The sequence below is a fragment of the Ceratosolen solmsi genome, unplaced genomic scaffold (genome assembly GCF_000503995.2).
Source record: "Ceratosolen solmsi marchali unplaced genomic scaffold, CerSol_1.0 scaffold29, whole genome shotgun sequence".
Classification (NCBI taxonomy): Eukaryota; Metazoa; Arthropoda; class Insecta; order Hymenoptera; family Agaonidae; genus Ceratosolen; species Ceratosolen solmsi.
Window position 1 is genome coordinate 10414425 of NW_011948417.1, and position 27896 is coordinate 10442320.

The following is a 27896-nucleotide window of genomic DNA, read 5'->3' on the forward strand; positions in this document are numbered from 1 at the left end:
ATGAATCGCATAATGAATGAATAAGTGAGGGATTTTCTTTTCATGATTGTTTAACTAAAATCATTTGTAACAAATTTGTAATCAAAAGAGCTGCATCAATTTTAACTTATTAATTAAGACTTAAATGTATTTTGAAACCCTGTTTCTTCATTTTATTATAGCTAGCACCAATCAGCCATGTAGGTAAAATCCCTGAACAAAGCCTGTTCCATTTCACTTACTGGTCGTGGATCTTTTGGTGGTGTAAGTTGCGGTTTTTCGGATGTAAATTCTTCATCAAAATTGCTTACATCCTCTACTGAGTGCTGTAAATATATTTATTTTATATGTACGCATTTGTCTACTTAAACATAAAATTTTTATTTTATTTTAATAACAAAACAAGAATCCTTTTTTATTTAATTATAAGTTTTTATTTAAATAAAAATATTTTAATTATAGTACGTCTAATATTTGAATTAATTATTACTATATTATATTATAATTTATTATTATAAATTATTGGAGAACCATACTTTAAAAACATGTTAATGTCTTAATAAGATGAACAGACTATTCGATTATAAATATATTTATTTGTAAATTTTTATAAATAATTGGTAATTCATAAAAAGACTGCAGATAAAGTTTCCTTTCTTATGTAAACTAAATTTTAAGATTAATATTATCATCATCAAGTTGTTAAGAAAGTTATAAATATTTCTTAAATTATATTTTTAAGAAAATAACAAAATAATACGATTTGATAATTAAATAGAAAATATTAAATATTTTAAAATCAAAATCAATATTATTATTATACTGAAATTTTTAAATATGTACAAAATGAAACAAAACATCACTTGAAAACTATTACTTTGTTGTACTATGATAAAAGAACAAAATATGTTTTTCATAATTATAAAATATCTATTAAAATGTATACATAAAGAAATAAAGAATATAAATTACATACTACAAATGATGAGTAATTTTTGTGCTTATTTTATATAATTTTATATATATCAAAATTCATATATCATATCTTTATTAAAGATTGTAAATGAATAATGTGTAAAAATTATTTCTTTAAATTCCAGAAGATTTTATTAACTTGAAATTTAAATATTTATCTTTGTATAAATTATGCATTAAATTTAATATACAATATCAAATATAATATAAAGAATATATAAGAATATAAATATAAAATATAAATATAATATATGAAATTTGTATACCTATACGTTTTTTTATTTTCTAACGTAATATATAATAATTCAATGATTCAAATGATTGTACTAATTTATATATTTTTATTATACTATAATCTTGATAAAATTTACTTACAATAAATTTCAGTTACTTTATATTATATTTTAATATTTATAATGCAAATTATATTGCATTGTGCTTTACAACAAATTGAATGTTTATACTTTCTTTTAGAATGATAATAATAATAATAATGCATTAATATCTTTATTTAAATATTTGGTAGAATAGAAAAATTACATTTTTATTAAAATTTTTATAATTGGAAATTTTATTACACATTATTAAATTTGATGAATAATATCAAATTTTAATATAATTTATTATATAATAAATATTAACATTTAAAGAAAACGATTTTATACTTACGATAATTGGAACAAACGGAGGTTTCACACGCCTAAGCAGTAAATCGTCCCAAACAATGTGCCTAAAAAATGCCTGTTTTTTAACATCTTCGGCATCTCGTTCGCTGCTTCCCAATCTTCTTTCTGGAGTTTTTCTTAAGAGCTGTATATATATATGTATAAAATTACAATATTACAATATCCCAATGACTTATAAAATATATTTTATGTTATTCAGAAAGTTAATTTCATTTGATTATTAATTTTGAAAATCTTACTCGTCTCATTATGGCAATCGCATGCAAGGACAAAAAACGTGGGTAACAAACTTCATCGTGAACAATCGAGTCAAATACTTCTTCCTCGTCATCGCCAGGAAAGGGTGACTAAAAAATGTTGATATACAAATTTACTCTATAATTAAAATTAATAGAGAACTCACTATTCCTCAGACATATTTATCAATATTAAAAACTTTCTTATGAAATAATTATTTAAAATAATTAAATTATTTTATTTTATATGTAACATGTGGTTTTTATAAATATTTAAAAATTTTCAATATTTCGGTTTTTATTTTATAAAAAATTACTTTTATCGTGTTTAAACATTAAATAAATCAATTAATATATACTTCTCCAACAAGCATTTCAAAAATCAATACTCCGAGTCCCCACCAATCAACAGCACGTGTATAAGATAAGTCTGTAAGAACTTCAGGAGCCAAAAATTCTGGAGTACCACAGAAAGTTCCTGTACGATCTCCATAGCCCATACCCTCCTTGCACAGGCCGAAATCAGCAATTTTTACATAACCCTCTGTATCCAAAAGTAGATTGTCTAATTTCAAATCTCTGTAACAAAGTAATATAAAGTTTAAATACACTCTAATGTTTATACTATGCTTATAATTATAAACTAAAAGTGCATTATTATATTTTAAAATATAAATAATGTTAATTTAAATACTTTTTAAATTGAAAGTAATAGTTGACAGATTTACTTTACTTCGCTAAGAATCGAATTTCATTTTTATTTCAAATAAATCTATTATAATTTTACCTGTAAATAATACGACTTTCGTGGAGATATTGTAAACCTAATACAACACAAGCTGAATAGAAGACAGCGCGTGGTTCTCCGAAAACATCAGCATGGATATGCATCATCAGATCGCCACCGGCAGCATATTCCATTACGAAACAAACGTGTGCCTGATAATTACAAGAAATGTATTGATAAATATCTTAGAATAACCTTGATAAAACTTCGTATACATTTTGTTTATACATACATCGGTTTGAAAGCATGCAAAAAGATTGACGAGGAAGGGATGCCTTGTAGCATTGGCGACCTCGAAAATCCGCTTCTCAGAGAGAAGTGACTCGACCTCATCTCTCGCTATAATATCGCCCTTCTTCAATGCTTTTATCGCAAAATACTCGCCCGTATTTTTATACTGAGCGAGTATAACTTTGCCGAAGTGTCCTCTACCGAGAACTGAAAGCAGCCTAAAGTTGTCAAGACTCATGCCTGTCAACTGTGATTGTCGACGAGATTCGTAGGCACTGTCACGGTATTGGAGCGGCCTCGTTGGTAACGGCACCTCGTACGCTACCTGAGCTCAATTATATATTTACTACGTTATTCTCGATTATGATTCTAAGATTATCAAAACGTTGCAAAAAATTCTTGATAATTAAAAATCTCTACAATCAGAAACAATTTTTCATTTGATCGTTTATTTGTTACTCTTAAACTTGTTAACAGTAAATTTGATTATTTTTAATAAATACTAGTTGCACTGTAATTGTAAACAAAATACATACGAAAATTAAAGGTAAACATTTGATATTATTTTACAAAAATTCGGTTCTATTCTATACTTAATGATATTTTATCTCTAATATTATTATTAAATAATTGTATAATTATTTAATCATTTATAATGCAATTAAAACAAAATAGAGTATGACAGACATAGTTTAAAATGTAAATTTCTATTTTATCAATATAGGAAATTTGTATAAATGTATTAAATTATGTAAATATCATTTTAAATTCATATTGTATAAATTTCCTATCATCAAATAATCAAAATACAAAGAAATGTCTGCTACACTTTAAATAAAAATATTAATTTGTAAAACATTAAAAATATATTCAAAAATTCAAAAAAATTTACTTTCTTAGTACTAAATATAAAATATAAGTATGATAAGAATATTTAAAAAATATAAATGAATTATGATTATAAATGTTTATTGATATATTAATAATAGAGAATCTTTTATATATAATTTGGTATAATGTTATTCAATTTCAACAACATTCATTAAGACTTCTAGTATCTCATATTACAATCAATACTTAAAGATAAACCGCGTTGCTGGAGATATAAATCTCCCTTGAGGATTCCCCAATAAATTTATACGGTGATTTTACAATAATAGTAGAAGGTTATATTTGTTCAAAAATATATTTATTCAATTTTGTTATTATTTTAGATTCAAAATCAGAAATTTCATAGGATGTTAAGTCGATTTTAAACTAATTATAATTTAGTTATAGTAATTATAAAAATTTATAATCACATTTACTTTATTCTGTTATAGGTATTTTTTGTAATTAAAATATAAACAATAGAATACAACTTTATGTAGTTAATGTACATAATTATAAATGACTTTAAAAAATTCACTTTCATTTAATCTGTTTAATGTATTACAAATTTTGTATGCTAAAACTAAACTAGGTTGAATTGTTATGAAAAGGAATTCAAAAAAGCCATACAACACAATCACAAAAAATCATTAGAAACAAAAAAAGCGGACGGAAATTGTTTTAAATAATTTTAAGGTTGAACAGTTATAATACTCCTGATAAGAGCTACAATATTTCTCGAAAAAAGAAACACAAGATGATCATTTTTTCTTTGAAAGATATGCATTTGTTTAAATAAATAATAAGTTTTTATATTTTTCAAATTAAAAATAATTCATAATTTAATATGTACAAAATTATTAAGTTTATATTCAATTTTAATATATTTAACGTTTGAATATCACTCAGATAATAAAAATAGTAAATTAAACAAAACGAGCAAAAATTAAAATAGAATAAAATAAAAAAGAACTAGATTTTTTACTATATTGAAAAACAATAAATTCTAATTGATTAACTTCTTATCTTATTTTTTTATTCTGCATTTCTTACTAAATTATTTATTAAAGTTTTTATTAAAAATTTATTAAAAATTTTCTTCAATATGAATTATTCATTAATAATTTATTTATATTCTCAATATTGTACAAATTATATCCGTTTACTCGTTTCGTCAAATATATAAATATGTCTTATTTTAAGGAAAATCTCTATTTTTAGAAAGATGAATTGCCTTTTAATTTATTACAACATAGCTACTAATATAATAATAAGCTAAAAGATAATTTTTTAAAACATTTATATAAAAATAAGCAAACAAATACATGCTGTAAATATGAAAACATTTGATCTTTTAAAACTAACACGATATAACCATCACCAAATGAAAAGACCGAAAAGCCATGCTAATTTGTAAAAACTTTCCACTTTTCATTTTCAACATTTTTGAGAGGCTGTAGTACCTCTTCGTCGGGAAACTCAACGACAGGTTGCGGCGAGGGGGTGCGTGGAGAGGGTGGCGCTATCAGGATGGGCCGGGGTTCCGTGACCAGAGGCCTCAAACTTGCCCCCTGTTGCCCCGACTTTTCTTCCTTGAGAAGAAAATCAAACTCCCGTAACGCGCTCTGCAACTACATTACCCTCCTGCTTAATAATACTATCTATCTCTTTCTCCAATTCTTTATCTGTTTTACGACATTCTTTATACAATAGATATGGATGAGTTTCAAACGAGAACAATAATGAACACTAATTAATTTATTTACAAAGTATCATAAAATTACGGTATGTATAATTAAATATTTATTTCATTTTATACAATAATAATACATTTATGTCGTGCTTACCAAAATTCTTAAGCTTTTTTAAAACAAAAACAAACATTTGATATTTAATTTTTTTAATATTGATATTTTATTGTTGAGTTCTAATTTATTTTAAATAATATATTTTTATTAAATATTACCAAGTTTATAAAACTATATTCGACTAAAAATTCAAAGGACCAGTTTTCAATTATTGTCTAATTCAAATTTATGTCTACTAATCTATGAATATTTAAACTCCGGAATATGAAAACTATAACAACCAATATATAATTTATTAACAAATTCTATTTAATGGCACTGATAAATGATAAAACTTTGTAGTGTATAATTTCAATTAAAATATATTTCATTCGAAATATATTCTTTACGAAATAGTATGTAGAGTATATGAAAAAATATATACATGTGGTATACATTATTTTCATAGTAACTAACTAGTATAATTATGTAACATTTGATAACAAATGATAAAAAACTATATTGCGATTTCAATCATTAAGAAAGGTTAAGGATTTTGAAATGATTGGTAAATAAAAAAATCCATTTTTTTAGTATTCCACATACAAGTAAAATCCTTAACATTATTTATATATATATATATATATATATATATATATATATATATATATGTATGTATGTATGTATGTTTGACAACATGATATATAATTTGTTTATTTTATTAATTTCATATTCACAAAATTATTAATATATGTATTTCATAGAATGAAGCTTTTTAGGATATAAAATTTTAAATAATATTTTAAATATTTTGTTTCAACATTCTGTTGAATACAACTCATAATGTATCCATAGTAGATTAACTGAATCCATTTTTAAAATAAAGTTTACAAAATATTTACTGTTCTTTAGTTTTTTTAAAAATTAATATTTGTAAATATTAAAAATTTATAGTTAAATGATAGAAAGATAGAATAAAAAGAAATTTACATAAAGGATTAGAATTATATTTCTCGAGTATTCATCAAAATTTAATGCAAGTATATGCATGTTATTTGATCTTAATGATAATAACTTTTTATATAACATAGATAAAGATATAAATATTTAACAAATTAAAATCTTTTGTTAATTTAATCATTTACATAACAAAAACTATCTAATTAAAAATGATTTTTATAAATTAAAATTAAAATTTATTTATGAGAATATTAATTAAATTATTAACATATTTATATGTAAATTTAAATAAAAATAAAAAATGTGTAAGGAAATTATATTAAATAATTTGATTGAATTTTCAAATAAAAATTAAGCATAAATTATATTTTTAACCCAAGCTTAGCTATAACCTAGTAATAAGAAGTTAATCATGAATCTTTAAATGTAAAACGCATTGGCATATGCTGTAAAACCATAAAGTTTCATTATGTGCTTATATTTATATTATGGATATAATTAATTATCTATTCCAATAGAAAATTGATTAAATTGCCGTTTTATTTTAATTGCAAAGCGCTGTTATTATTTATGAGTGCATTTGTACCCTCAACCCTACTGCTATTATCACATAGAATAAAAAATAAATTTTCAAAAATTGTAAATGTACTAATTTTACACTGAAAAATATTAGGTTAATATTTAATACACCGAGGAATTACTTATAACTATTTTATAAAAGCTTTTTAATAATACAAAAATTAATTTTAGTATCAAAGAATTATATCTTAAATTTACTATTAAAATAATTGTAATATTTTGAGTAATTTTTTAAATGTAATTTCTATATAAATATCTAAACTGCAAATTAAAGGAAAGTAATTATTAAAAAGTTTCTTAGCGTAAAGTAAATGAGAGAATATGAAAGTGCTGGTGCATAAAACGTTTAAAATAAGTACATAGATATTTATGTAAAGTGGAGATTTATATAAAGTCTATAGATTGATTTGCTTAGTATAAAAGACAAAACAATATCGGGCGCTCACCTCTTGGTCGATTTTAGCCGGAGGCGGGGGCGGTGGTGCGGGCATGTTCGATTTCTTAAGTATTGGCGGTGGTGGGGGTGGATGATCCGGCGGATGAGGCAAAGACGAAGAAGATGAGGAAATTGATGTACTACCATAGCAGTCGTTCATCGAAAAGTGTGATATACCAAGGGGACGGGTCCCGCCAAGGCCGCCTTTGTCTGGATTTGGCAATTCGCCCGGTGTTTCCAGCTTATCATCTGTTGGCGTATCGAACATCAGCTGCGACGGTTGTGAACCTAGATACAAAGAAACTTTACATTAATTAATATCATTTGAACTAGGTTGCGAGTCAACAGCATAGTCCGAGTATTATCAATTAGTTTCTTTTTTTTTTCATTAACTTCTTTGATTCAAATGAATTTAAAAATTTGATATGAATACTATATAATTTTAACAATTTAGTGTTCGTTCAATTACTCTTAATATGCTGTGCTCAATGCTTCAATTACACTCAATAAATTATAAATATGTTTAAATGTATGAATCAATTAAAATATTTTTAGGTAAATTATGTATAGTTTTGTATAATTTATGAGACTTAAAACTGTTTTATTACAAAGATTATGTTCGAAAAAAACAACGAATATCGAATATAAAAGAACGATAATCTAATTTTAATTAGTTAACTTGTATGGTTTTTTGTTAAATAATAAATCTTTTATTATTGTCAATTACATTAATATAATATTTATTTAGAAAATATATAATTCATATTGATATACTTCCAGATTTAATTTCAGTTTAAAGTAAACATTTAACTATTTTAAATTATAGTAAAAAAAGTTATAAAAATTGAAACAATATAAGAAAATTGGTAACTTGCAAATATTATTTAAGTTCTCAGATGTTTATAAAAGTAAATAGAACCATAGAAAATATATTTAAAATTTTTCTATTAAACTTCCTAAAATTAGTACTGCCATATAATTAATTACATATACTTTGATTTAATCAGCTTCCTTAGAAAACTTACCAGAAGGTGGACTTTCAGAATTCCGCGTATTATTCAAGGATGGTGCGGATCTTTTGAGAAGTCTGCCCCACGTGGCAACGTTTATATTCATTTGATTGGCTCTTGGGAAATTCTTAACCTGCTGTTTAAATATCTTACGTTGCCTCTGTAGCTTGGGTTTCCTTGATATCATCGGATTGAGAAATTTGATCTCGGCAAAGAGAAGACCTTGAGGTTCAAGCTGGAGTGCCATGCCGTGCCTTACATCATCGATAAACTCTTCAAGCCGCAGAAACTTAACAGCACAGAGTGAGCGCCAGTCCTTCCAATAGATACCGATTTCTAACTCTCGGGATTTGTCTAGCTCAATTGAAAACCTCTGGTCCCAGGCCTGCTGTGAACACAGCCGCCAATTTGTCTGTGCAACTGTTACATTATCCAACTTTATCACTGCCATTATGTCATCTGCAAATGATTTGCGTTTTAAAATTTTTTATCTGATAATTAGGATAATTTATACGCAGAACAAATTATTAGATTCCAGCCTAATTACAAATATAAGAAAACATTTTGTTGTAAATGTTTTACGGTATTTTATTATTAATTTTTTATTATGTATATAATTATGATCATTATAGTTTTAATTATAAAGTTAATTAAATGATTAAACCTTTAAATAAAATAAATTAATTTCGCTATACATAAATTCATAAATTCAATTTTAATTTAAAATACTTTTAATAAGTTAATATATAAATATATATTAATAATATAAATTATTCAAAAATAAAACTATATATTTTAAACTTGAATAAGTGTAATATATGCATCTGCTTATTAATACATATGAACTTGCAAAATGTTAATGTTGAAACAATTCCACATTCCGTACTATACTGGGAACACTCATTTAAATGTGTTATAAATTTTAATTGTTTTCATTTATTTATTAATAACTTTATTTGTATTATATATTTACTTGTATTTTTATTATACAAAATTAAATTATGTTTTTATATATAAATTTTTGTAATTTTATGTTAAAAGCATATTTACTTGTACTTTTTATATAAAGTTAAGTAACAAATAAATAATCTACAATAACAATTCTTTAGTTAAATTTTTAAGATTTTTATTGTTTAAATGATTTTTTATTAGTATGAATTTAAACCAATTTCCATTTATATAATTAAGATTTGAAAAGATATATATATTTGTATCGTACAACAATTTTATTTAAAATTCATTAGATATTATGCAGTAAAAATTGATGTTATCATTAATAATAAATTTCGAAATATTGTAAAATATTTTTTAATTTTGTGTAAAATGAACATATTAAACATTTATTTTGCTTACTACTTGTTTCATCTTTAACACTGTAGGATTTACTAGAGCTACGACCCGTTACACCTTTTACAAAACTACGTAAATCAGGACTTGCTGGATGTTCTCGTCTCGTGCGTCCCGGTATTTCTTCAGCTAAATCTTGACAACCCATTAACCTAACCTATAATTGAGATACATAATGATTATTTTAGTTAAAAATAATTAAAATGTATATAATTTGTATTCCCTAAATATATTTATTTATAGCAATAACACAACTCTAATAAAAACTACTAACCAAATAAAAATATTATAGCATATCTATTTTAATGTATTTACATTAAATTGTTTTAATTAAATTAAATACAAATACAATAATCAAAATGGATATTGGATTATTAAATTGGTCTTTTAAATAACAGTAAAATAACTTATTTTAAAAGAATAAAATTATTAGAAATAAACATAATTGAAATAGAATTGCATTAAAGGTTTATTTATAATAACGAACATATAGTTTATTTATTTATTCTACATCATAAAAATAAACTGAAGTAAGCTTTATAAATTAAAAACATTCATTTTACTTTTATTGTCCATACGTATAAAATATTACAAGACTATAAATGTATTTTCAACTAAATTTATACTTTCACTTAAATTCTTTATCGGATTTATTTATAAAATCTTTTATTTTGTATAAATATTCAATACCAATACAATGTTTTAAGAAAATAAATAAAATTATAAAAAATAATGTAAAAAGTTTTGTACGAGAAAACTAAGAAATAAGGAACAGTGAGAAGAAATTTCCGTCATTATACAGTGTGTTAATTTAATAATTAAAAAATATTTATTTATAGCATAACGTACAAATATCGTACCTCAAGCTGCCCGGTAACTGCAGCGCATCTTGATACGGATGCGGGTACCGTGGTTCTACCCTCGAGTGGTCCTCGAAAAGGCTGAAGAGAGGTATAAGTAACAGGTATAGGACTCGCAGACTGGACAATGGCTAGCTCCCGCTTTAGCTGAGCGGCTGTCACACTATCGGGCGGTAGCTCCTGGCGACGTAACTCTAATGACAATCGTAATAGGTCCAACTTGCGGCTGGACTCCGCCAGGCTCGCTTGAGCCTACAAACGTTTACCAACAAATATCAGATATTAGAATTACGATACACGTTAGTAAATGGTTTAATTAAATATGGGTAATGAATATTAATGCCACTCGTAAAGAAAGAAAAAAAGTAAAGCAACCACTCAATCTTATGCTTAGCGTATTTTTATACTCCATCTTAAGATACTAAAAATTGTTAAATTACCTCTATGTAATTGATGCTGAAATATCGAATTGCCCAATATGATGTATTGTTGATGTTATAAATGTACTGGTAAAATATAGATATTTACCGATATTCCGCATTCTATTTACATTTATTCAAGGTTGACACTACAACAGTGGCAAACTTTTTACTTGGAAATTAACGAAATAGAAAAATTATATTTTAAATTACAATTTTTAATAGAGGCAGTATTAATATATATGTCACCGATATTTACAAGACGAAATTATACACGTAACTTAATGAAATATTATGAAGACAATCATTACATGGTATAGTTATTGTATAAATCATATGAAAATTTTTATAATCACCATACAAATGCAAGTCAAATAAGAACGTATAATAAAACAAGTACAGTTTTTATCTCATATCTCTATTTTTCACCTCAACAAAAATTAGAGAAATCTTTCCTTTATCATAGTTTGAGCATCTTCGATCTTTAAACAGTTATTAAAAAAAAAAAAAAAAAAAAAAAAAATTTGCCTTAGTACATTTTAATTCAAATATTGAAAATAATATATTCTTATGAATAAGGATTGGAAATATAAAAAATATTATTTATAAATATATAAAGTTATAAAATAGAATATTTAGTTAAACTAAAGAAACAATTTGATGCAACTTTACTTCGTAAATTATTAAAAGTATTTTTGAATTAAAAAGTAATCTAATCACAGGTTATATAAACCATCAACATAATATCACCTGTTTATTATAAAAGACTCATTTATAAAATAAATTATATAATCAAAATAATTCAACGCCTGATTTGTGTAATATTTTTGATAGAAAATTAATATTTAATATTAATTACTATTTAATATAAATAATTTGTATTTGACTGATTTACAAATACATATTAAAATTAACTAAAATAATTTCATTTTATTTCATTTTATGCCTAATAAATTTTATTAACAATTTTTGTAGTTCAAAAAGAAATTTTTTACTTAATACAAAAATTTTAATATAAATCATAATTTAAATTATTATAAACATTAAAAATAATAAAATTTATTTATTATATATTATATCCTTTTGAAATAATATATTCATATCTTTATGTAAATAGTAATCATAAAAATTACAATTTAAACACTTTCATCATTATATTATAATTGTTATATATATGTATTTATATACTGATTCGATAAGTTATAATCTTACTAGCATTTTTAAATTATAATTTTCATTACAGATGAATTTTATAATAATTAAGAAAGATGTCATTACATATGCGTATGCTGATATACAAAATAATAATATACATCAGGATATTTTAATTATAATTTTTGCATCGAAGAAAAATATCTTAAATATATTCAGATTTGCTAAATTATATAGAATAAATACAATTTTATTCTAAATTATTCAGACTTTGGATATTGATGATAGTAATAATAATATTATTATAAATAATATTTAGTCTGATAACAGTAGTCTTGATATTACAACTAATAATTAGAAATGAATCATTGAAATTCGTATATTGAATTATAGAGAATTTATGTTAAATGTTTATTTGTATCATCATAATATATCATCATAATAACGTATTTAAATTCCTCATAATAATAAATGAATGATTTATTTATATATAGAGTTGGATATATAATATTTTTTTTCCACTTTTTAGCTGTACGTCACTTTTTCTGAAAAATTACTTGTATTTATTATATACGATTATATATTAAATATTATATATAATATAATATTGCAATATATTATATAATATTAATAATATATATAATATAATATAGAATGTATATACATTATAGAAAAAAAGTCATACTTATCATATTCATTATAAATATTGTTGACTAATAATTCATAAATCTCTTAGCAAAGATATGTTATGCATTTGAATAGATATAACTAAAATAGATAGAAATTAAAATAAATATAAAGAAAATAGTTGTTTATAATTAATATATATTAATATATTTTTGTTTTCCAGCATCATTTTAATAATGCTATTTACATTTTATTACATTTATGTAAATATAAAAATAATATGTAATAGTCTATTAAAAAATTTCCTACATTCATTTTAGTCTATTGAATTGGGTCTATTGAATTTAGTATGAGCTGAATCTATTTTTTTTTGTTTTGATTCATTAGATTTAGTGAATGACAGCATTCTCCGATAAATATTTATTCGTAATGTCTTTTACAATGTTCACACGAACATACTGGGTTTTTCGCTGGCCCTTCATGATGTCCAGGCTTTTTAACAGTATTCACTAATCGACCAAAAATTGATGCTTTAATAATGTGATCTGTTTTATTACCTTGAGATGTAGTAAAAGGTGAAGACATTTTAGATTGTAGTTTCATTGGCGTTAGCAATGGACTCATTAAACCAAATGGACCAATTCTATCGTGGAATAAATTAGATTTTACTTTTTTCATTAGATTTTCTTGATTAATCTCTCGATTCATTCGAAATGTAGAAGGAAATTGTTTAGTATTACGATCGACTATATTTGTAATATTTAATTGCATCAATTTACGTTTTTCTGTAACAATACTCAAATTCTTTTCGCTTGATGCAAAGCTCCATCCATTCTCATCTACTCTATTATTTTCAGATTTAGAAATACTACTATCACTACTTTCAGAAGATGATTTGATCGGCAGATGTTTTTCGATAAAATCCTTCATTAATTTTTTTTCCGACAAGTATTTATGTTTCGTGGATGGCCACCAAATGTCCGTCTTTGTAGCAATACTTCGATCAACAGATTTCTTTATCATTGTTTCTAATTGCTTGATTCTTTCCTGATCTACTAAATTAACAAAGTCAACACTTTCACATGGTGTAAAATTTGTCTTATTCACTAAAGAATCGCTATCAGATATAGTATCCTTCCAAGAAGTAGATGATGCAGAATTATAGGTAATATTGGTGCTGGAAGCAATCGATGATTCTACATCTCTAAATCTGTTGTATGAACTATATTGTGAAGGATAAAGAGAACTAAATAATTCATCACTTTCATAACACCTTAAACTAGTTATAGATGGTATTTTCATTGAAATATCACATTTTGCAGTTACACGTTTTAAAAATGCATTCTCATGTTCAAAACCACGGGGTAATATGTCATCTTTAACATCAGTATGAATAATACACATGTTACTATCTTCAAAAATGATTTTTTGCATCTTCTTAGTCTTTCCAATATTATTTGAGGATAAGTTGTTAATATTATCATTTTCATCAATTAAATCATCGTCGGTACACGTACAATAAACATCAATGTGCACAGTACGTTTTCTTTTCTCACCATTGTCTCTCGCATTAGCTATTTGTCCACTAGTTGAATTTGATATTGCCTGTTTTACAGATGGCGCATGGCTTTTTATATTTACTGGCGTGTTTAAAAGCCAATCACTCTGCGAAAATTCATTATAATACTTATTCATTGTAATATTCATTGCAACCACTTATATTATTTTCAAAAATTCTATTGATCTAAAATCGACTTTTTTAATTATATTAAATTGAGAATATTAATAAATAACATTTACATATATCATAATTGACTTACTATAGGTAATTATATATATATATATACAGAATATTATATAAACACTTGTATTCTATACATATAATGTGTATTCATTAATCGATTTGTAATAAATATAAAATATATTGAAAACAAATTAATAACTATATTTATTATTTTTAATAATTTGATTTATGTATTATCAGAGATTCAAAAAAGATAATAAAGCAATAATATAATTATAGATAATTAATTAATATATTAAAAAATGATAAATGTATAAAATACAAAGGTATCATCAATTTTATAATTTACATATTTAATATCAATTATCTTCTGAGACTTACATTATTATTATTAAGCTCTTTTTTCTCACAAGAATCAGTGAGAACCCATGAAACCTTTTCTCTTAATTTTCGTCTTGTTATCGGAGAATATCGTGTTTCAATATCAATTGTTTGAGATGCGGCGTCTTTACTGCTTATCATAATAGTCTTTGGAGATACTTTAGTGGTATTATTAGTTTGAGTTATATATTTATTAGATAATTTTGTAAAACAATGCGTTTTAAAAGCCTTGTTATTAATATCAACTGTTGTACAGTCCTTGCGAATCTCGGTTTTTGAATCGACGGATGAAATGTGTTGTTGATAATAAGTACTCCATGGTCTTGGACATGGGAAATGCAATTGTTCTTGATATTGCCGATATGTTTGTAAATTATTATCTTGATTTGTCGGAGATAAAACAATATTATAAGTACTCTTACATCGTTTGTTGTTTAACTGATTAGTACTAGATAACTGCTCGTTACTATAACTTGAATCGAAATAAGGCATTTCGTTAGTTATAGGAAACATGAACTGTTCTACATTTTGAAAATGTACAGTTCTAGGGATAGTGTGTGATCTCATATGCAGAGACAACTCTGATAACGGTATCAAGCTAAATATAAGATTTTCTCTTTGAAATTCATATGCATCTAGAGGAGTAGTTATCGAATTGAACATTTAAAAACTGGGAGGTATTGTTGGGTATAATTGGAAATAATAAGCTATAACTCATTTGTATTCCATTTGATTCATTATTGGGGACAATATTACCAGCTCTACTTACTGCTTGAATTGTACTCTTATTTTTACGTCACGATGTATACTATATTTTACACTAACTAACCACGAAGTATTTGCACCAGATGTGCTTAAATTATCATACAGTAGCTTGTTCTCTTTTCGGTACATATTTCAAGATTTGATGTCTTCTTCGTATTCTATTCAATGACATTATTACAATAATGATTACTATATATCATTATACATGTTCAATACTAATTTTTTCAATCGTGCAAATTAATTTGATATTATTCATAATATTTAAAATTTTTAAATTAATAATTTTGCATGAACTAAAAGTATAGGTTATCAATAAGATTTATAATATTTTCTTTTTCTTTGAGTAATTTATTTCTAGGTAATAGTAACATTCAACGAAGTAGATATATTTTTAATTATTAATGTTTTATAATATTTGTTTTATGATATTTTCTATGCTAAAATTTAATAAATCACAGTATTAAATGCACTCCGTTTCATTATCCTCTTGATAGTAATCTCTTAATTTATGTGAAATTAAAGACAACATAAAATTTGTTAACTTATTATTTAATCATGAACTGAAAATTTACTTATTTCGGTGGTTTATTAGGCTTATTGACTTAGTGACTTGTTTAGCTGGAAATTAATTGATTTGATACCGATTAAATATACTAAATAAGAAAGATATTCAATAGTTGTTAAAAAAATAAATATCAAATTTGGGTTTATGAAGTGTAAATACATAATATTATTTAATTTGATTAAGTAATGTTTCGATTAATCAATTTCGATTTTTAATTTAATAAAACGCATCAAATTTGTAGAATAGAGAACACGTTTTTACACACTGCAGGTCCATGAACGAAGTAATTGCAAAAGCACTATTACACATTACCTAACGCAGACACCAAGTGTCCAAAATATTTAATATCAATTAAAAGCTCTCGATTTTATATTATATAAATGTACATAGATTCGAAATTAATTGAGTAAAGTATGCACTTCACCGCTCTGAAACAAACCGACAACAGGAGAGCTTCTTCGTAGTTTTCTTCGTCAACTTCGCCTGTATATAATTAGCACAAGATAAATTTGGAACGTTCGTAGGTCGACCCCATTATACCTGGAATTTGTAGTGGTCGAATTACTTTTTCATAATCGCTCAAAATTTACGTATACAGCTAATGAATGTAGATAATTTATTTACTAATAAGTATAGGTACATTGAATTAATTACATTCGATTCTATTTTCACTTTCCGTAACACTAATTAAAAAAATTCTAAATACTTCATGACTATTAACTGATAAATACGGTCTTATATATTAGTGAATTTAACTATGTTACTATAATTATAACAAACGTATCAAATAAACGTATTTTTGACTATTATTAAAAATAGATGTTTGTATAACAAGATATAACAAGATTTTTATAAAAAGATACTTGAAAAAGATATAATTAAACAAGTTCCATTTTTAAATTTATTATTTTCTTATTTCAAGTTGTTCGGGCTATTTCATTTCGCATTGAATTAAAATCTTAAATTTATTCTACAGTTTATCTTTAAAATATAAATCCAAATAAATGAAATAGAATAAAACTTCTACATAATAAATACATTAGAATTATTAATTTAACACTGTTTCGAGGCTAATTTTATGAACAAGCTTATACAACTTTTTTTTAAACTATCTCATATTAACTAGATTGACTAACTCTGATTAACTAGAATCAATATACAAATCTTCAAAATATTATACAGTGTCTTGTATAAATATGAATATTCAATGTTTTCTAATGTGTCTGATATCTCAGAAATCTAAATTAAAATAATATTGAAGTGGTTTTAAAATTCTTTTTCGCAGTGGAATAAATCAGTTGTATATAAATATTTTCTATATTTTTTTATAAAAAATAATTTGTCTTAAATCGTTGAATAAATTTTGACTCGCAGAAATGGTATTTCTAGTGTCTTTTTTTTCTTTTTCAACTATTCAATTACTTTTTTTTCATTTTTTTATTCAAAATTATGGAATTTATTTCAATTAAAAATTTATTATCGCCATAATTATTAAAAGATCGAAATAGACGATGTGTCGTAGTTTTATAGACAATCCTCTTATAATCTTAATTTTTATATTTTTTTGATACGCTTTCTATACTCTTACATCACCCCTTGGTTATTAAAAAACTATGGTCGTATAGTGTAAGTATAACTAATTAGTATTGACAATTTTTTTTAGTAGCTACTCGATTCAGAATATCACAGTAAATTAAAATGGAAAGATGACAAGAATAAAGCACAGATCAACACAGAGTTGAGAAATATAAAGACATGCAAAAAGAATAAACAAGTAGGATATAGAAGAAAAACAGGGCAATTTTTTTTTCTTTTTTTCTTTCCCCTTTAATGATTTTCGGTTTACAATTTAAATTATGAATTATAATCGTATATATACTTTACCGAAAGTTATATATATTTAATTAAGAGTACCTTAGTTATATTATTAATAAATTAATGAATATAAAACTTTAAATAAAATTAAATAATTTATTCGATTAAATTATTTAATGTAAAAAAATAAATAAAAACTTGCAGTACTGTTGCAATGAAATATCCCATAATAATTTGCATTTTTCGAGATCTAATCTTTAATTCTTAATAGTTATTTTATCAAAAAATTTAAATACAGTTATATTGTATTATATATATTATTATATTATCAATATTGCTTAAAATATTTTTCATAAAAACAAGAACTAAAATAAAATGAAACTATTTATTATAGTATTATTAAAATATTTATGAAAGTGTATTTATTCAATTTTTTGCATTTATTTAATTTCCTAAACTAGTAAACATCGTCAATAGGACATATGCATTTAATATTTAAATATTAAATAGTAAAGATTAAAATGTTGACGAATTTTTTATTTTCTGTATTTATGTACGTTAATATTATAATTATATATTTGCTAAGGGTCAATATCACGTATTATTTTTGATTACACAAATATTCATAAGTATTTAAGATTTTTTATACTGTTATATTTCTTTAAAATTATTGGAATCGTTGTTTAACACTGAACTCTATATGGAAGTAGTTCGATATGAAATATAATTTTTTATAAGAATTATTAAATTTTATTATAGAAGAATTTGTATATCATAAGCTTAGATTAACACTAATAATTTAAATAAGTTATGTATCATTATCTCATTTTCCATTTTTTTATAATAGTAACATTTAATTATACAATTTATCATATTTAACATCAAACGAAAAATATTTATCTATCGAATATTTTGTTCTATCAAATTTTTTAATATGTTCTTGAATTTCTCCGAATAGAAATTAATATTAATTATATAAACATTATATTTTATTACATACACCTAATGTTTAAACAGAATTCATTCAAATAAAAAAATAAAATTCATTTTATAACGCTGATAATTAACTATTATAAAGATTTACTAATTTAAATAATGGTTGCGGTTTCTTGAAATATGTGGTACATATATAGGGATTAGATTGTCAATATTTCAATTACATATACATATATTTTCGAATGTAAACAATTTCACTTTATTTTATCAAAGTACTTTCAACTCAATATATAATTATTTGAGTTATAGTAAAAAGTATATAGTAATAAATCGACTTTTTACCTTATGTTTAGTAACATGATCATTGTTACTACAATTGAAGTGACTATTCTGTAAAGTAATTTTGAAAAAATGATAGAAATGCATACATTTAAAATAAAAATATATCTATTTCATATTTTCAATAATCATATAAAGATATCTATAAATGTTGGTTACTAACATTATAAGGTTTGGATACTGATTAATATGCAAGAAACAAATCTGGTATGTGAAATAGAATTTATGATCATGTGTGAAGAGATGAAATTTAATGGGCGTATATGATGAGAAGGACAATCCTGACATTGCCCTTAAAGATAAAATATACTTTTCACTAAGTTTCAAGTCACAAATGACATATCCCTACGGGAATTATTTTTTTCGAATGTTATACTTAAAAAATTTACATTCGGAATATTATTTGGCCTGAACATGTTGTAATTACCGATTTATTTAATTTCTATATAATTTATATAATTTTTTACAATTAGTAACTTTGGAATAATTTATCCTATACTTGTAAGAAACTTGATTTGCTTACGAGTTGCAATTAATTCGATATTCGATATAAAACATGCTTTTGAATGTTTGAAAATAAAAAATATGATTCAAATCCAAAAATGAATATAAAATCTATCTTTAGAAATGTAAAACAATTATAAAAATCATATTATCCGAGGTGTTTCAACAAAGAAAAAGAATATCCAACGAAAATAATTTGTTGAAATAAGAAAGTTAAATTCAAAACTAATACTATAAAAGAGGTATCCAAATATTCCAAAGCTGTTGGAAAAATGTATATCACTTTTTAAGGAAACTAAATTGAAAAATAATAAATTTCGTGTATGAATTTTTTCACTTCTATTTCTGGAACTATTTTAAGTATCTTATGCATTTCTTAAAGAGAAAATTCTATTATAAATAATATTAAATATATTGAACAACAAATTAGAAATATATAATTATAGATAGATAATAATTATAATAAACTTGAATTCTTTTCATTTAAACTATTCTTACTTTACAATAATTTATAGGTATTTCTTAAAATATTTGTGAACATTATTAACTTCAAACATTTTTATTTAAATATTCTAAATGGTTTTAATAGTTTCAATTAATATATATTAAATTAATCAGTACGTAACAGATTATGTGTTTTAAATTTAAACTATTTTAAATGTAAATAATTTCTAATAGAATTGCAATTCTAAAGTATAATAAATATATTAAAAGTAATGTGGTTACCTTTACTTTCTGTAATATTATATGACAGGGATTTATTCATCTAACGATAAGCAAGAATGTTACCTCAGCTAAGGCCTTTTTATCTGCCACCTTGACACTTTGAAGAAGGCGAATTACGTTCTTGGCGCCCTCTACTACAGCTGCCTCGATTCGTAGCCTATGCCGAAGTTCCTCGACCCTTTCTTCCAACGCAAGTTCCAAATTCGGCTCGTATCTGACTATAAGCACAAAAGTCACTATTTCATACTTCATGCGTTAATTTGATTAAAACAAAAAGTATTTTTTCCATAATGATTAGATATCGTTGTACACGAAAATTCTTCCTTTTATAAATTTGGACTATAATTTGATTAGAAATATATAATAAATCAAAGTTTACAAAGTTGTCAGTCGAATATTTGGTACTACCAAGAGTACTAAATAAGAATACTAAATACAAAAAGACTCAGATTAAACTATAATTAAAAATACGAAACACCCGTGTTCGAGATTGAAGCCAGTTTAAGACCGCCGATTATTGACATCGCCGGCCTTTTAGATCTCAGTTTTCTGTGAACACTTGGGCGAGAATTTTCGTATACTTGTTATGTTTTGTTTTCAAATGGCCATAATGTTTATATGGTCTTCGGGTAATAACATCGCCCCGGATTCTCTAACGTTATTACGCCTTATTTTTTCTTTCGTCGAATTCTCGAAAGATCTAGATTTTTCTTTCTGCGCCTCATATAATATCCCAGTGCAGCAACGACGATGCTTTGTTGCCGGCTAACTGAGCCGTCGCGTAGATATATAAGGCAAGCACGCGGCGTGCCTCCCTCTCTTACTGAACCACTTTTGCTGAAGCTACCTCTTACTGAACTGCGCTTGCTGCTAACATCATGCCGTGACCCGACCGCAGTGAACCGATCTAACCCTCTACCAGTAGAATCCATGACACGGTCGGTATTTTCAGCAGAGCCGCCACGGAACGATCAAGCCTTTGGTTTCGTGCGCGTATTCAAAAGGCTTATAAGCTCATTGTAATTCTACCTCGCGTTTACTTAACTCTAATTACACTCAGTGTTTTAGTATATACTGTGACGACGACACGTGGCCGCAACCAACCTAAAAATACACGTGCATTATTAAAAAGAAATCAGCAAGATTAGGTAGTGATTTAACAGTGAAACCAATTGGAATAGTAATAAAAAAAGGGGCACACCAATAAATCAAAATAACTTCTCGGCAGTTTACAATGTACATCTCCTTATATTATTAAATAAACTAGTCGCAAGCGCGCAAATCACATTTCAGAAAATTGCCCTTAAAGAGTCGACAGGTGAAAGTGTACGTTCTCTCGAAATAATACTTCGTAATTGTGCAGTCCCTCAAACAGTCGACACAAGTGACGCAATACGTCAATTACATTGTCAAGGCTAGACAACCGTTTATAGAATAATCAACTATAAATACATTTTCATCAAGTCCTTCAAAGCTCGAAGTCTTGTCATTAATGACTCTTGCGTGTGACTAGTCCTTTCTACTGCTCCCATTATAACTAAAGACATAATTGATTACGCACCAATTTCCATCAAGACTTTTTACACTCTATCAAGTATAATCATTCTTTCTAACCAGCATATTTGATTCAAACACCATCTTCTCATGTTCGTTCATGAGCGTGATCGACTACACAGGCTAATGCTTACATCAGCATAACCTGAATTCTCAAGACACACAGTAATATCCATAGAATCTACAATAATCACGAACACAAGGAAACACCCTCGTTACTACAATAGAATAATCTTCTCTCTCAACAACAGTGTAATATTATTATAATATTTAACAAATAATAAACATTGTTTTTTAATACATAATACATAATATTTTTCAGCCCTTCCACTTATTATTTCCTCTTAAGTTATGACGAGAGACTAATCCACTGAACTATTGAATTGGCAGTTCGAGCCATAAAACAAACCCTCAATAATCGAACACTCGTATTTCCCCCCTAATAATATATTGTAAAATCAGGAATTATGAAATACTTGATATAAATACCGCTTACACTTTTACACATTCAAAATACTTGATATGAATACCACTTACATATGAGACAATTAAATACAAGACAATTAAAATAAATAAAAGTTTGATATAGTTAAATGTTTTCAATGTTTTATAAATTGCAGATTTTATATTTTTTTAATACTAAAATACATAAAATTATTAAATTTATAAAAAATATATAATATTTACAAATTTTTAATGATCTACTTACTATAAAATAGCTATTGAAAATAATCATTTTATTTATTATATTATTAATGTTATAGTATAAAATTCACTGCACTTCCTTACATGGTAATACTCATTTGGAAAATTTACAATTTAACCAATGTCTTTAATTTGTTAAAATATAGAATTACAGATAATTTAGAACACAATAGATTATTGTCTTAGTTTATGTAAACTTAAAAATCATAAATTATATAAAAATATTTGCTTAAAAATATGATTATTAAAAATATTTTTTATCTGCTATTTTGAATTTTTTAATTTAAAAAACTGTATAAGATATATATACATATGTATATCTTACATATATTATAATATATTATATGTAATATGAAAAAATATTTTCTAAACATTCTTATGGGTTTTTTAAAAAAAAATTTGAAAATGTATGCATCTATAGTAAATATTTCGCATGCATTTTAATAATTAAACGACATCATAAACGATAAAAATAATTAATTACCTTTATTTATGCTTGATTCACCATTGGGAGAAGGCGCTTCACCTCTCGCATGCTGTTGTTCACGTGCTTGATTTAATTTCATGATACGCATGCGTAAGAACTCAATTTTCGCACGAGAGTCATCCAGCATTTGCTGTGCTTCCTGCAGCAGTTTCTTGTCACGATGACCACTCGTTAAACTTTGGATCATATTCTCCGCACCCTGTTTAACCTATTGTCAAAACGGCTGATTATCATTTCTCTATAAAAATTGCCATACAGAATTTACATAAAAATATATAGCAAAAAATAGAAAATGTATTGAGTCAAATACATAAAATGTATTACATTACATACAACATAAAGAGATATTGTATATAACGAATATGATTTCATTGCACGTAATGGTAATATAAAAATTTATAATAATGCATTTATACTTTTAGTTTTTTAAAAACAGATAATTTAATACTTTTTATGGTCAAGAATACAAGCACATATAATCGTAAATATTTCCTTGAACAAAAAGACATAAATTTAAAAAAAAACAGCAGTTTAAAGTAAATTTTATTCAAGTGCGTTCCATTGTGACTACGTACGGTATATCAATTATTATCTTTATAATATTACCATAAAGGTAAACATATATCTTTATAATATTAACATTACTGAAGAAAAAACATACGAAATAATTTACGGATATTTTATATTAAATTTACATGTGTATTTTATGCCGAAATTATTATGGAAAGAAAATTTTTATTTATATGAATATATAGCGTTAAATATACATAAAATATATAAAATAAAATACCTATATATGGTGTCATATTATAATCGATCATATTAATAGAAAATAAATATAAAATATAATAATAATAATAATAATAATAATAATCATACTTTGTTTTTAATATATAAACATACATCTGTCGTTTATGATATAGTGACACAAAATAGATGGAAAAACTCTTGTAAGATATGATAAATTTCTGTTGTAAACAAGAATACATTTTTATTAAAGCACAATGAAAAATTATGTGAATAATGCAAATATTCAAAAACATATGCTATATATAAATATAAATACTAAATAAACGAACCTTTGTTTCTATATTAAGTTGTTTTTCCAAGGAGAGAAGTCTAAGATCTGTAAAGAGACCTTCTTGACTTGGAGAAGATGGTCCCATTGGAGACATAAGCGTGTCTGTAACATTATAAAAATAAAATTTTCTACATGTATATAATTCAAAATCATGATAAAAACTGAAATTCAATTCAAGGCAAATAATCTGATGAATGATATGGTATATTAATATAATTAGTACATATTTAATATTAATATGATTTTTACAAAGCATTACAATAGTAATGAGTAAAAAATACTTTTTGTTGAATAATAAAATTATAAAGTAATAATAATGTTCGAGACTGCGAGAACATTTTCCAATACCATAAAACATCTGGCAAAATAACATCATTAAATAGTCGTTAGACTTCGGAAAAGTCCTGCCAATAAAACATCTGGGAAAACATGTTGTTAAACTCGGGAAAACCCAGCTCATTAGGTAACTGGAAAGAATTACTATACCCAAAATCTAAAATCTAACAGTATGTACTCCCCCCCCCCGTGATCAAGTCCACGTAAGACCAAGAAAAGACTGAGCTTCTTGATTGAAGGCGATACCGCGAGAGGCGCTGCTCTCACTCTATAAGCCGCCAGCTCTCTGATTAGACACAAAAAAAAGGGAAGAAGTCCAAGTGGACACCATGGTCAGTGAACTGTATTTAAGAAGGACAACCATAAAATTTAATCACTCTCGTTGAAGTCCTCATAGAAAAAGAAAGTGGCAAAATTCCCTCAGCTGAGTCCAAGACTGGTCTTCGTTTATAGTCTCATCTGCTCAAGGAGTCATAGCCATCATCTCCCAATCAAGGTCTCTCCAGGAGCCAGGTCGCCAAGCATACTTAAATGAAATTTACAACTTCCTAACCCTGACTAAGGTGCATGCTAACGCCAAGTGTGAACTGCCCAGAACTCAAGAGTTCATTGATTGATATCAGCAACAAGAATCCTTCCTGTATCTGGAAATAAACGGGATACACAGCATATCAAACAGTTGTGTTAATATTGAATTTAATACGCTATCTCTCCCACTTGCCCGAACATTTCTACCACATAACATCTCGTGGTCTCTTAATTAATTCTAAATATTTTGGTCCTTCGAACAGGATAGCCGGATGTTGGTGAAACAAGCCGGATCATCGGACACATTTTTGTACATTTTTGGCCCTTCGAGCCGGATAAATGGAAGTTAGTGTATTCTTTCAGTATTCATACACTAGTAAGACGTGCTGTAACAGGAACAGATCTTATAAATACAACACTGTATTTCCTATCAAAAGGATACAAGGTGACAGCGTCACGATTCAATTAAATCTCCAAGACACTGTAAGTACTCCATAATTATTATTCTCTAACGTTACATAATACAACGAAAATGTCACAACGAGAAGAAGCAAACAAGAAAAACCAGTGCTGAGGTGCCCTCCTCACATGATAATTAAAATCGTGTAAATCGTAGCAGTACAAAGGAAAGACACCCAGTAGAGCTCAACGTGAAGGCGAAAGGACAGTGCAATCGTCTCATAGCAATAAAGAAGCACAGACGCTCCCTAGAAGAAGTCACAAGCATGAGGTTAGTAAACGACATACACAAAACCTTCATCAAGAACACAGCTATCTAGAATCAACATGACCAGCAGCAGTACTGGAAATCCAGAAATACTTTACAAACAATGTTCAAGGAGAAGATTCCGAAATTCATTCAATTGTGTATACCACAATAGATACACAATAGAGAACTTGAATAAATAATAAAAAAAACAATAACGTAGTCCGATCACACATCGGCCGGAATAGAAACTGCAATGGAAATGAGTTGTCTACCAGATATTCCAATTCCGAAAATTTCAGGCGACTATCTAGAATGCCCATTTTCCGGGATTTATTTATCTCAATAGTTATTAACAATAAAAAATTCAGCGAGGTGTAAAAACTCTATTACCTGCAAACATCACTGGAAGGTTCAGCAGCCAAGTCTGTAGCATGCTTTCGATTACAAAATGATTTGCTTGCACTGTCTTGGCAAGATCTATCAGAACGATGTGAGAATACTCGCCGATTAATACAGTTTTAACTTTATGAACTTCTGTCTGACATGTCTCCAGTGAAGGATGAATCAGAAGTGATTGAAGACTTAGTGAATCGAGCGACTTGCTAAAGAAACTACAGCATTTATAACTAAACACTGACACATGGGATTGTATAATTGTCTATCAAATAGTGCAAAGGCTCTGCCAGCATACGCAAGACAGCGGGAAAACTCAATAGATGACGCAAGCTCGTACCCCAGATACGAGCAACAAAAATCATTCCTAATGTCTCGAGTAATGGCCCTGGAACATAAAAAGCTGCCAATAACTCCTAGTCGATCAACGACATTTCAGCCACTGAAAAAGAAGCCAATTAGGGCCTCTGTGCAAACTGATGAAAGAAACCCTCCAGAAGCTTCGAAACACACCGCAAAATCACGCAAAAACCTCATGCCCAAAGTTCATTGAATGTCGAAAAAACAGCCCTCGTATTCAATACGTGCCTGTGTAGAAACTATCTACATCATAATCCAAACCAACGATGCAAGAGCAAAAGCAGTTGCGGAAAGTGTAAAGGGCGACATAATACCTTACTACATGAGGAATACTAAGTCAAAAGTAACCCATAAAAAACACAACTCATCTTCGCCCCATACAAGACGAGAAGGTGCAATCGTCATTCCATCAAAATCATTATCGTTGACAACCCTGTTGGCCACTGCCATGTCTAAATTAAGCTCACCATCGATCACAGTACAATCGACAACGGTTCCGAAGTTGCGTTCGTAGCAGATCATGTGAAAAAGTCAAAATATCCCGTCAACGTTCTGTCATCGCAATTCATGGAATTGGAGGATCCATCTCAACCCAGGCTAAAGGTGCTGTATCATTCACTTTTCAGTCACTTTATTCTAATTCTTCAGTTACAGTGCTCGCCCATATACTCAAATCATTGACAACGAAGCTTCCATCGTTTAAAACATCACGACAAGCACGGTCGCACCTGAGACATCTATCGTAAGTAGATCCAGTATATCTTACACCAATATCGGTAGATATTGTTCTTAGAGCAGATGCATATGGACAAATCATCAAGCCCAACATAATCAAGTTGTCTCCATCCATGCCAATAGCGCAACGATCTATTTTTGGATGGCTGGTTGTTCGGGATTGAAGCAGTCCCATGAATTTCAAACAAAAGAAAGGTCATATACGCAGTCCGGCGTACCGCATGTGCGCCTAGACTGACCGCGCGTGCAGCAAGGCTGACCACCACGTGCGCCTAGGCTGATCCGCACGTGC

General features: G+C 26.3%; 2 protein-coding genes across 6 annotated transcripts in view; both read right to left on the minus strand.

The window, feature by feature from the left end:
- On the minus strand, positions 1–23664 carry Pkn (serine/threonine-protein kinase N). Of its 5 annotated transcripts, XM_011496551.1 has the most exons (13): positions 23460–23664; positions 20780–20934; positions 10744–10995; positions 9890–10040; positions 8552–8995; positions 7537–7814; positions 5228–5395; positions 2896–3219; positions 2664–2815; positions 2236–2455; positions 1880–1987; positions 1624–1764; positions 1–305 (listed from the first exon to the last, which is right to left on the minus strand). In XM_011496551.1, exons 1-13 carry the CDS (start codon positions 23647–23649, stop codon positions 162–164), a joined length of 2727 nt encoding a protein of 908 aa, XP_011494853.1. In that variant the 5' UTR covers positions 23650–23664; the 3' UTR covers positions 1–161. The 5 variants fall into 5 exon arrangements, with proteins under 5 accessions (XP_011494853.1, XP_011494850.1, XP_011494849.1 ...); XM_011496548.1 differs by lacking the exons at positions 20780–20934; positions 23460–23664 and adding an exon at positions 15067–16026 and having other exon boundaries at positions 5228–5356; XM_011496547.1 differs by lacking the exons at positions 20780–20934; positions 23460–23664 and adding an exon at positions 15067–16026.
- LOC105360042 (serine/threonine-protein kinase N-like) overlaps positions 23628–27896 on the minus strand; it is a 24075-nt gene continuing 19806 nt past the window's right edge. The window contains 2 exon segments of the mRNA XM_011496817.1: positions 23628–23700; positions 24542–24645. Coding sequence (XP_011495119.1) covers positions 23677–23700; positions 24542–24645 — 128 coding nt within the window. The 3' untranslated portion in view covers positions 23628–23676.

Coding starts and splice junctions, on each gene's coding strand:
- Pkn (XM_011496547.1), bottom strand. CDS start 15,729: ATGTTCAATTCGATAACTACTCCTCTAGATGCATATGAATTTCAAAGA. Junction 5,396..7,536: donor CGGCTAAAATCGACCAAGAG/GTGAGCGCCCGA, acceptor AGGGTAATGTAG/TTGCAGAGCGCGTTACGGGA. Junction 2,816..2,895: donor TTGCATGCTTTCAAACCGAT/GTATGTATAAAC, acceptor TGTAATTATCAG/GCACACGTTTGTTTCGTAAT.